Source organism: Ixodes scapularis, unplaced genomic scaffold (assembly GCF_016920785.2).
Source record: "Ixodes scapularis isolate PalLabHiFi unplaced genomic scaffold, ASM1692078v2 PGA_scaffold3__209_contigs__length_174095766, whole genome shotgun sequence".
Taxonomy (NCBI): Eukaryota; Metazoa; Arthropoda; class Arachnida; order Ixodida; family Ixodidae; genus Ixodes; species Ixodes scapularis.
Window position 1 is genome coordinate 304,135 of NW_024609868.1, and position 12,088 is coordinate 316,222.

The 12,088-nt window shown below is 57.0% G+C and overlaps 1 protein-coding gene across 1 annotated transcript in view; it reads right to left on the reverse strand.

Moving 5' to 3' along the window:
* LOC115328458 (multiple epidermal growth factor-like domains protein 8) overlaps positions 1-12,088 on the reverse strand; it is a 126,595-nt gene that overhangs the window by 98,007 nt on the left and 16,500 nt on the right. Inside the window, exons 7-12 of the mRNA XM_029989671.3 lie at positions 11,549-11,687; positions 10,010-10,188; positions 8,890-9,114; positions 5,345-5,542; positions 1,794-2,027; positions 412-515 (exon numbers count right to left, since the gene is read on the reverse strand). Coding sequence (XP_029845531.2) covers positions 412-515; positions 1,794-2,027; positions 5,345-5,542; positions 8,890-9,114; positions 10,010-10,188; positions 11,549-11,687 — 1,079 coding nt within the window. The remainder of the gene's footprint in view (positions 1-411; positions 516-1,793; positions 2,028-5,344; positions 5,543-8,889; positions 9,115-10,009; positions 10,189-11,548; positions 11,688-12,088) is intronic.

A 12,088-nucleotide genomic window follows, 5' to 3' on the forward strand; every position in this document is an offset into this window, starting at 1 on the left:
CTCGCCTTTTGGGCCATTTATTTTCTGGTACGACCATATTTCTCCGGTCATCCCTAAAAAGATGCGTCGTTCTCGTAACGCCTTTCTATCATTCTACGCCCTAATAGTTTGCTACGTACAATTTAAGAGCTTAATTGCAGGGTATAGCTAGAACCGTAGGTAATAAAACGCGCTCACGTAAATAAAACCCAGGAAGTAAATCCACTCCCGACGCCCACCCTTGGACTCTGTACCGCAGTTTTTGATCGGGCTTCGTTGCCCAGCCCGCCCCTTGTTTCCGAGCAGCTTCTAGCTAATGCATTTATTTGCATTCATAAAAACTCGTTTTTACGACAACGCAATTGCGCGCCACGTTTCTGCGTCGAGCCCCAACCGCTCCGGCAGCGGGGCAAGAGCGGAGTGCATACTCACAGGTGGCACGGGGTGGGGCAGAGGCCGGGGCGCCGGACGGCCGAGCTGTGCCTGCCCCTGCGGGAGCAGTAGGCCCCCTCCACCACCCACTCGCAGGTCGGCTCCTGCAAGGCCCACCGGGGTCTCTCCCGCAAACCGTCCGCCCAGCAAGGTGCCCGGAACAGAAGCGGCGTCAAATGCGCCCAGTCACGTGTCCAGAGGAGAAGGTCCTCCGGCCGCTATGGAACGCTGGGGCACAGACGCGGTCCCCTTGGGTGGTCCCAACGGGCACGCCCTCTTCACATACGCGGCGGCAAAATGTCGCCCGTAAGGTCCGCACCTACCGTCAAATACCGAGCAAGCGCCCACTCAAAATTTGAAGATAATCGCCAAGAAATATGGGATGTGAGGTCATCAATTTTACATATATATGTACCCCGTATATTTTTTCAATGTTTCAAATTTTGGGGGTGGGCGCTTAGTGTGGAATGGCGCGGTATTCTACGGTAGCTTCTTTCCAGCTTACTTTTTAGGAAAAGCATTGCGCGTCGTATAAATATAGATAAAGTCGACCGCTCAAAGAACAAGTCGTCCCAGCAAATCAAACGCAACTAACGTATTGTCCGCTTACCTTGTCCGCTTTTCCGTCGCTCTCTCCGTCTATTCTGCTCTCGGGGCCACCGACGTCTGTGCTCGGGATTTGCCCCGTGCTGCTCCCTCCTCGACCGCGCCGGGCAAACGCGTTCTCACCGTCCAACGGTGTCGCAACCCCCGCGAGGCCCCCGGGCATTCCGGAGGGCAATCGAACGACAGGACGGAAACGCAGAGCGCGCGACGCCGAGCCCCGAAGGTGCGCGCCCGGTAGGGACGATTTTCGCCGCCGCACGAATCTCCGAAACGCACTCCGGACCGACAACCACCGGCCATTTCCGACAGATCTCGTTCCCCGCACGGCGGCCCACACGGACGTAGGACGCTTCGAGTCGACGAGTCCCGATCCAAAGTTTAGACGCGTCGTGCAAAGTGCCCCCCACCTCGCCTCGACTTGCCGCACCTTCGCCCGCATCCGTCCGGGCCACAGGTTCCCAAACTGGGTTCCTGGGAAACTTCCCCAGAGTACTCTCGCGGGTTCCCCGATTCCCTCAGCCTCGTCTGCCCCCGGGAAAGGCATTTTTACGGTTAAGAGCCATCAGAGCGGATCGGCTCGTCGACGCCCGACTACGAGGCGCGTGCTCCCCGGCATCGGTGTCGAGACCGGGCGGCTTTCCCCGGCGGCCGTCGGAGGCGGACGAGGGTTCCTCGAGGTCCCGGGGTTCGAGAATTCCGCCCAGACAGTCGCGGCATCCGTCCCCGGCCGGAGCCTGTTGCGCAACCGCTCGGGCGACAGAGTCGAGGGAGCGTACCTGGGCGCACTGGGGACAGTAGATGAAGCCGGCGCAGGTGGCGCACTGCTCGGGCTCCAGCACCAGCAGCTCCCCCCGGGGGGCACAGGGTCCCCCCGAGGCCCCCCGCGCCACGCAGGCCCCGGCCGACCGGCACCAGCCGCAGCCGGCGTCGCCCAGGCACGCCAGGCAGGTGGCCCTCCCGCCGCACGCCGTGCCGTTGCGGAACGGCTCCAGGTGCCGCGGCCCAATCACCTGCGCATTTCGGCTTCTCGTTCACCGCAGTCCGCGCCCCCGGTGCACCGGCAACCAATCGCTCGTTCGAGAGAGAAATTGACGCTCGAGTTTGGTTTCAAGTTCCGCAACGACCAAACCATGCAGCGACCGACCCGAGCGGCAACGTGGGTCGACCCCAGAGTCGCACGAGCAGGAAACAAGTGTTTCTTCCCCCGCGGCCCTCGGGGCAACGCCTAGGTCGGGGCACGGCCAGTGCGTACCTCGGCCTAAATCGCGCGTCGTGGCACAAATATTGCGCCGATACATTGTATTTTTCCGGGGGTTTATTTCGCTACTTTTCTGTCCTACCTCGATACTTAAGAAAAGAATGAAAGACGTTTACTTTTCTCCGTATTGCCAAATTGGAGTGCACCTCTCGAGGGGGAGGAGGGAGGGTGCGTCCAAATACTTCACTAGGGGGAGTCCACTCCTCTCAAATACAACAGCCTCTGCGCGGACAGCTTTTCTGGGCTCGGCGAGAGTCATCTATCGTCGGGGAGGTCTCGGCTATCGGGCGGTAAGTGATTACGACGATGATGGTTGTTCTACACGCCAAATTTATTGTTGCGGAAATGCTCGAGACACGTGCCGCGTGCCACCTCTAGGAAGAACATGGACTTTAAAATCTAGCTCAGAATTCCGCCAAACACTTTGCTGCGCTGTGCCGCCACGATCTTCCCAAGGGCTACACGTGCCTCGTGCATCGACGCACCTTGCGCTACTTTCGAAACATAGAGGGGCTTGAGGAGGAATCGGAGACGGTACCGCTGCGAACATTCATGTGCACATGCGTGTGGACTGACGCGGACCTCTCTCTGTCAGGGCTGGATTCGTCGCTGTAGGCGTTCTAAAACAAATGAGCGGAGTGGAATGTATTCTCCCCAGTAAAGTATTTGGTATGTCCCTGCTCCCCCCCTCCCCTCTCTCTCTCCCCTCCCACGTGGCGGGCAATTTTCGCTAAATTTCCAGCTAAATTAAGGGAAAATTTCCCCGCTATATTGAACGAGAAAAAAATCCCGCTAAATGTGGCGGAAAATTTAATCGCATTTTTCCGCTACATTGAGCGAGAAATTTACCGAGAATTTTCTCGCTAAATTTAGCGGGGAATTTAGCACCGACATAGTGGTCCGTTGTATTATGGGACATTTCCCATATGACGTCACACGTGACATCCCGTGCAACGTCTCGAGGGTTAAATTTTCCCACTAAATTTGGCGGGAAAATTTTTCACTACATCTGGCAGGAAACGTTTTTGCTAAATTTAGAGGGGAAATTTTTCCACCAAATTAAGCGGGAAAATATTAACCTCGTGACGTCACACGTGATGCACTCTCTCGTGACGTCACTCGTGACGTCACAGGTGAAGTCATTGTGGAAAACGTTCCACAATGCAACGCGCAATTACGCCGACGGCGACGCCACTCCGGCCGCGAACAGGCGCCTGAATGCTGCACTCTTTTCTTTTGGCCGTCTCATGCTCCTGCAACTACTCGAGTCTAGCGCTCTTTGTACCCTCTCGCACAATGAACACTTTTTTTTCCGAAAAATCAATGAAAAGTTGGGGGGGGCATTCATTACGCAAAGTAAAATTTTTGCATCCGTATTTACTCGCATAATGAACGGACCTTTTATCCTGAGAAATCACCGTAACTTCTCATCTCTTTGCGCGAGGCGCATGACCCAGTAACCAAACTGGGCTGTGCAAAAAAAAGGAAAAGCTCCTTTGTATTTTGTTTTACTTAGTTCCGTGGGGGTTTTTTTGCCGCCTTTCGCGAGCTGTTTTGTTTGCTTAGGTGTTGCTTAGGCGAGGGCTTCTCCGCTTATCTTTCTATATCCTTGCGCGCGACCCCAAAGTCAAGACTGCGCTGTGCCAAAAAAAAGCTCCTCTTCATGTTTTTTTTCTCGCTTCCATTGGATCTTTTCGAACTTTTTTAATGCCTTTTGCGAGGCGTTTTGTTCGCCCACGCTGCCCATGCATTCGCGACCTCGCTGCACCAGGATAGAAAAGTGCGTTCATTTCTCGCGCGTGGAAGGAGGGGGTCAAAATTTTGATGTCCGAGTTGGGGGTGCATTTAATACGAGTGAAAAAAAAGTAAAAATTTTGAGAGTCGACTTGGGGGGTGCGTTCATTACGCGAGTGCGTTCATTGTGCGAGTAAATACGGTATACACAAACTCATCTCTGTCACGTCACGGCGCAGTGGTGGTGCGTCGAGTTCACTTGCGGTCTGGGGTTGTGGGCGCAAGCCGCCATGGGGCACATGCATTCCTGCGTCACTTCGGAAGAAACCGGACAAAAACCTGCCCTCTCATCAAAGTGCCGTGACTGGGGCTTTACCAAAAGAGTCGGCAAAGGTATGAAGGACGGTTTTTATGCGTTTTCTGCCTGCTCGGAGGACATAGAATCAACAACTCGAACGCGAAAAAGGGCAGGGGGACTCGCACACACGCCGACAACATCCCATTCCAATGGTTTGTTTATGGGCGACGACGAGCTTCTTGCTCACAGCCACCTCGCGCATGCGCGGTGGCGTCTGCTAGGGGCGCTCCGGTTTGTTTGTAAACATGAGTTGGTTTATAGTAGATGGGCATCAAAAAATGCGCTTCCCCGCCCCAGAAAACGACGCAACCGAAAGAATTTTTTACCAGGCTAAGGCGAGTGACACGGCTAAACGGACGGAGGTGTTTTTACAGAACGGCATATTTGGTCGAATATTTTGTACGCTCAGTCACGTTGTGACGCATGTTCTTTGACAGTGCCTTTGGCAACGATACCATTGCTTGTTCCGAGAACGACAAAGTGTTGTACGGGATGTTCGGCTGCTGACAGGCACTAATTAAACTATATATTTATCTAACACAACATGTATCGGCACACCGCCTCTACCTTTCACTTTCACCCAATGCCTTTGCGCATCAACGTCGCAACCCCAATTTCTTACTCGGCGTCGACCTTTGCAAGCAACATCGCCGTGGCCAACGTAATTTCCACAGTGCCATAGAGAATACTCGCGCGAACGAGATGCGAGATGACGCCGCGTCCTCGAGCCATGGTGTGGGGGACACTCGGCACCTCGGAAAGTGAGCCAGCCTCGACGGCGCAGCCTAGAGACGTCGAGCGTAAGGCTAGAAATTACCCTCACCCCGTCTTCGATCCGCCGCTCGCCGTTATGATTTTGAGGACAAAAAAAACAATTTCACTCGGGGTCGGCGCCGGCAATTTCAAGGGCCAAAAGACGTCAACAGCCTCGAGAGGAAGAGCGGCGTGAGAACACGCGAGGGCCAAGGAGAGGCTACCTGGTGGGAAGAGAGGGCGTTCCAGCGCAGCTCGAGGCTCTTCTCGCAGCGCTTAGAGCACGTCTTGGCCGGGACGTACAGCCGCAGGTCCAGCAGGTAGCGCAGCTCGCGGGCGGCCGAGGGCAGCAGGGGCCGCCCGTCCGGCCGCCGGGCCTCCGTCCGGTTGAACGTGTGGGTGCTCAGGGAGGCCACCAGCTCCTGGGGAACGGCGCTACTGGAGGGCTCTGGCACTTCTTCGGGCTAAGCGCTTTCATTTGTAAAGTCTTTCTCTGCACGTGCCACGTCCCGTAAAACTTGCCACCTCCGCTACGTGACGACCCGTGCCTCGACGGCGGCCAGAACGGTTCTGAGAACGCGTTTCTATAATACTTGGAGTACACGCACCGAGCGGAAAGCGCATGCACCTGGGTTTTGTGGCAATGAGGGACAGTCGACTACAAAAGTTTGCCGGGCACGGCAGCATCGGCCAGAATTACCGGCTGCACCTTCCAACGGTGCGCAGCCGCTCCCAGATTCACGCTTAGAGAATGCGCTTCCTTTCGCGCTCGCAGTCGCATATTTTTACGGCGGGGCAGTTAAGGGCTAGGTTCCCCAGGATCGTGTCCGGTATGTCGACACAAACCTACCTGGACAGCTACCGCCATCTATAAGCGACGGCAGCAAGCACACAACCAGTACAGTTTCCGCCGTCGCTCGTAGATGGTGGCAATCTTTTCACCTATTATAGAAGAATTGATAGATTGGCGCGTTGGTGGGAATTCATCGTAGGAAACAGCGCAAAACACAGACGACGACAAAGAAGAAGCACGCGTAACGAGCACAGCGCTCGTCACGTTTGTTTCTTCGTCCTCGTCTGTTTTGCGCACTGTTTCCTACGTTCCCAACGGTTTTGATTTGGACTCACGATGGGTCGGCCGCGCGCCCTTTCGGGAAAAGAAGACAGGCTGCGGAAGGAGCGGCGACGTACGCGGCAGCTCGAATGGTCTGCAACTGCCGCAAAGCCGCTGTCACCTCGACTTCCACTGCGTCCAGCGCTTCAGATTCCCTTGCCAAAGAGCACATCGCTCGCCTGGAAAGCATCCGCCGAGACTGTGCCACGGAGACCAAGCGCAAGCGCGAGGCCCGGCGACGACTTCACTCCACGCCGGCTGAACTGTTCCCGGGTGCGACGGCGAGGTTCCGGAGGGAGTTCGTGGAGAACCCGTTTGGCGTCACGTGCGCCGCGTGCGATCGACTCTGGTTTGCCGGAGACTTTTCCACGATCGGCGGTGTGTCGGACGAGAAGAGGCTGGAGTCGGGTGCGTGCGCGTTGCGGCAGTGCATCGAGTAGAGCTCCGCTGGTCTTCCTTCTTCCCGAGAGTGGAAAGGCTGAACGTTTTTTTTTACTCACCTCCGCCCGACGTGCACGAGATAACCGGGATCGGTGCAAGGTGCCACTTTTTCAGCCATCGTGCTGCGTGTTTACCTCAGTCACTGTGACGGGTGACAGAGTTTGCGCTTGCTACAGATAACATTTCGTGGCACCTTGAGCCCGTCCGTTCACCTCGTGGGCGTCTAACGGAAGCGGAAAAACATGACCGCGAAAGAGAAAGGAAGTGCAAAGCGCGAGTCTTGAGAGCGGCAACACGCTGCGAGAAGGAGCAGCCAGTCTTTTTGGCTGCCATTCCCACACCCCGCAAAGTTTTGCTGCCAACTGTACTTTTTTCATTTTTGTTTCTCCGCTCCAACAGTTGAGGAGTCTGGCTGGCGGCGATTCGGTCGTGCGCCAAGAGGACTCGACCCGCTGCGTGTCCTCACCTCGAGAGTAGCTTGGTTCAATTTATCTGCACGTCCTGCACCGGTGCAGAAAAGTGCAGGGCAGTGCACTTCCGGTATGTGGGTTGAGATACGACCAGAAGTCTTTTCTGCATTGGTGCAGGATGGGCGGGGAAATCGAAGCCAGCTACTATCTGATACCAAAACTAAGGGGCAAAACTAAAACGGGCGGCATTCTGCACCGCTTAGGACCCGTGGCCGCTTTTGGGGGTTCGCAACCTCCCCCAGACTCGCACGCCGGCCCAAGGAACCGAGCAAACCCACGCGGCAATCCTTAATAAATAAGCCAGTCCTAAAGTATGCGGCGCTTTTCGCCCTAGCAAATTTGGCCAAAAAGAAAATGTTGCGTTAGTTTCTTTAAAGCGGACACCTTTTGCAAGGCATTTCAATTGTTTGGAAATACTCTCAAGATCGGTTATAACAAAGTCATTGGGAATCGGAAATCGCTTCGCTACATACAAATAACGCGGAAAAAAAAGACAGCACGGGTTGTCACGTGTTTATCGAGCCTGCAGAAAGCGATCGAGGCTTCCATGCAGGCTTCTCGCCAACTGCGAGAAACTCCGATGGAAAAGAGACCCTGCTACGTACGGAGCGTGTCGACAGCTGCGACGGCCCCGCAGTGGACGGCATTCTTTACACTTATGCGCACTCCGTCGGGGATGGCAGGCTTCTGATTCAAGGAAACTGCCTTTGTCTTCTCCGTCGAGGTGCCAGCGCTGCCGGGACTCTCCGTCGTTGAGTGGCGATGATTTGCCGAATCGGTGCTCGAGCAAAGTAGACTTTCACGCAAGAGCGACATCACCGACCAAATGCCAACGGGGATCACGAAGCAAATAAAGAAGCACGCACGCCACCGAGTTGGCGCACAAGCTTGTCTGTCATCGGTATGGACAGCCAAGATGTAAGAGATGGGGCAGCTGCTCGACCGGGGTCACGCGGTTTGTGGGTCGCGTTTGCAAAACGAGGTGCAGCAAGCAAGGAGTCAAAACTCAAATGCATTCACCTTCTGCAAACGTGTCCGCCTTTCCGCCCAGTTTCCCGGCCACACTGGCCTCGCAACAATCAAATGCAGGCATACTTTCTTCTCCCTCTCTCAAGTCTAGGCTCTCTCCGTCATCTCCGCCAATACATTGTCGTTAGCGCTCCGAACGTCCCTGTCGGCATGCTACGACGGCTTTTCCGCGTGCGATGCGGTAAAGTCACTTCCCAGATAAGGAGCGGGGAGCAGACGTCGTTGCAGAGACTGCCGGCGATGACCTTTCCAGCACCTTCTGCAGCCCGTTTTCGGTGGCTTCTTGGCCGCAGCAGCACGGTGCGGCGGTCCGAGACTCGAGAAGCTTTCCGAATTTTCTTCTTTTCTTAAATTTCTCTTCGCTAAATCAGCGGGAGCCGCTCAGTTTCTTCCGCTAAAAACAGGCACAAATGCATCGAAAAAGTGCAAACGGGAAATTGTGAATACTTCGCTGCAGCCGTTATTTCATTTTAACCGACTTGGTTAGAACCGGTCTCCACAGTAAGAGGACCCAGGTCCAAAGTTTGGGCGGCACTTCCGACGGTCCCTCTTCTCGACAGGCCCGTGGGGTATTACCAAAGGGTAAACGGATCGAACGACTTTCTACGCGTCCGACGGAGTCTCGCGGGAACCAATTGGTCGAGCCCCGACGTCGGCGGCGCGCATCCGGCCAAAATCCTCGAGCGGCAGGAAAAGAAGCTTCCGGGGCACTCACGGCGTCGTCCGGGGGCGGGGCGTCGGCGGGCACAGGGTGGCCGAGCCAGAGGGCGGCCCTCCCGTCGCCCAGGGCTGGGAAGAGGCGCAGGGGCTCCCCCGGAGGGGCGGCCGCCCCCAGCGGATGCAGGAAGCCCAAGAGCCGGGCCACGTGCTCCCCCGCCGGCTCCTCCTGGTACTCCGAGGACAGCACCAACGGCTGGCCCGTGTCGTTCACGTACACCACCTGCGGGCACCGCCTTTAGGAACCCTCGGGCGCACTCCCCACAACTGGACGCCCTCGACGAGCTCGCCTCGCGGGATGCGACTTCCACTCCGGGTTTCCCGAGAACCGGGCAAATTGTGGCCTCGTCCGGGTTCGTCGGCACGGTAATGATTCCCCCCGGACGGAGGGAAACGGAGACAAAACGGAGCGTCTGTCGGAACAATAACCTCAACAACTTCGGCCGCCGTCGGGAATCGAGACCCTAGAATTGCAAACGTCCCGAGCAGGAGCGGGTATTACCGCAGCGGGTGGAGCGAAGGCTCCCGAGGCATTTAGATTTACTACCCTTCATTCTTCTATGCTTCCTTCGTACCGCTATAGTCCACGTGCTCCCACGAACTCCACCTCACTATGCCGCTTCCCCCGTAAAATTAATAAACAAAATAAATGAAGCGCTCCTTAATTTATGAGCCAGTCGTGCCATTTCCGGGAAGGCCGGGGTTTTGACGGGCCACTGCCGACCTCTCTCCCACCCCTCCCTGGCGAGGCGTCGTCGGCGCATCCACGACGGCACCCAATTTCTCGAGCCGCGAGCGTCGAACCGTTTCTGCCGCAAACAATAAAATCCCCCGAAACGTGTTGCGACAACCGCCTCAAACGGCATTTGATGAGAGTCTCCGACCGATTACGAACGTCTACGATGAATACGGCGCTCTTCCGGAATTCCTCGAGGCGAGGCCCACCTCGCCTCGAATTAACGAAGGTGTCCGACGCAGGGTCGAAGGCCAACGCGCAACCTCGGTTTGCCGCGGGGAAGGAGGATCCTCGGCCGCCCACCTCCCCGAGTCACGGGGGGAACCCGCCGCGCGGTCGCGAAAGACGGAGGGGCCGCGGGAAAGCAAGAGGCCCGGATCACCTGGTCCGGCTGGGACAGGTTGGCGGGGCTGAGGTGGTGCAGGAGCAGCAGGCCCGGCCGGAAGTCAAGGGTGCGGCACTCGGCCAGGGAACTCACAATGTGGCCGTGGGGGCCCCAGAAGCCCCCCTGCTCCGGGGAGAAGCTCCCCTCCAGCGGGGGTCGGCACACCGCCGGGGGCTCTGCGAGGGACGCCACTTGGATCGCAGACGCCGCTCGCCCGCCCACCCACTCCCGTCCCTCACCGCGTCGGAACACATTTCCTCGAGAATTGGCAAAGCAACGGCACCGATTTCCGCATCCTTGTTTTGCAAAGCCAGTGCGCGCATGTTATCGCGTCTGGAGGTGCGCTCTCCCTCCTGCCATTCCAACTGCGGGGATGCCAAATGACAGAAAGAAGCAGCTACGCACGAGGCACCTCCTGCGACCGGCGCCATTCGTGAACACATCACGCAAGTACGGTACAACTCCTGTTTCAGCTTTCCGACGACCGGAGAAAAAATGCGCTATCAAAGAAAACACGGCGACAGAAAAGGTCACCACACGGGAGTAGACGAAGTGAGAAGTAACTTTTGTGCCACAGGTTCTTTGATCCGCACGTGCGCCGCAACACTCGGACTCGCGAGAGAACGGCAGAACCAAAAGTAAACGCGCGACGTTTCCGTTCATTTTTGGTGGTGGCGGAAGAACCGCGGTTCAGGGTCGGCACACGCGCACGTGCACTCCGGCAATGCCGCCACCCCTCGAACGGCGGGACGTCTTACACACTCGCGGGTGGTTTCCGCCCAGCTGCACAAAGTGCCGTACAGTAATCCACAGCGACAAAAGTCTTCTCTCAAAAACTATGGCGTTTCGAGAACAGCCACCAGCAAATTTCGGTAACCAGATAGTACGTGCCTCGAAAAACCAATCGTTTGCACGAACGAGTAGAAATACCCGAGCGCACGTAATCACCCGTTGCCTCCTTAAAGGGATCCTCAACCGATATCTGGATTCCACAAAGCACGGCGGCAAAAGCGTGCAACGGGATGCTACAAACGCCAAAACATCACTCATACACGACATCTCGAACGGATGACCGTATTTTTCGATAAAAGGAGGCGCATTTGACAGGTATGTCTACGTCTTGTTTCTCCGAGAGGAGTCGAGAAGGAGAGGGAACAGCCTCGCGTCTTCTCCGTCTCGCCGCCTTGAGAGGGCGAAGCCGAGAGAGGAGGAAATAATACGTCGACGTCCCACGCCTCATAGGCCTCGTTCAATCCCAACCTCTATCCAACGGCCGTCCCTTCGAGATGTCGCCTTACGAGCAGTGTGGTAAGGATTGCAGTGTCCCGCCTACAGCTCCTGCATTCTTTTCTGAAATCCGAATATCGGTTCACCATCCCTTTATGCGCGGTCCCAACGCAAAAGCAGCATCCTCGAGGGAATTTTAGCCGGGCACCCGTCTTCGCGGGACCCGAGTCGCGCAACTTGCACTTCGCGGAAGGCGAACGTCTCGTTCCCGGATGAAGCGGCCGAGCAGGCCACCCGGACCCCACTCACCCGCGATGGGGTGGCAGAGGGCGGCCTGGACGCACCAGCCGCAGGCCCCAGCCCCCCACACCATGCAGGCCTGGCAGTCCCCCAGGGTCGGGCACAGACCGGGGCAGCTGCCCTGGCTCAGCTGGCCCGAGCGGCAGTCCTGCAACAACGGGGGTTTGGGCAACGCCTCCCTCCCTCTCCGCCGCCCCAAGCTCACACGCGCGGCCACCGCCGTGTCAGACGTGCAAAGCCCGACCAAAGTCCTGCGGATGAAGTCGGGGCGGCGCGTTTGAGACGCGCAGTGGCCTACACCAATCGGCTCGTCGAGCTTGTCTACCGAGTGCGAGTCGTCTCGTGTTTACCGAGACGTCCTCCATCGACGTAGGAAAAACAACCGTCCCGAGCATGTGCCTCGGGAAGCGTCGACGAGCGCGCGTTTTCGTGGCCGGACGGGCGTAGGCCTAGCATCCTACGTCGCACGTCTCACTCGATCCGGCTCGGTTTGTTCGACCGAGCCTGTCGACGACCAATAAAGACGTCCCACAAGAGCGGCCCCACTGC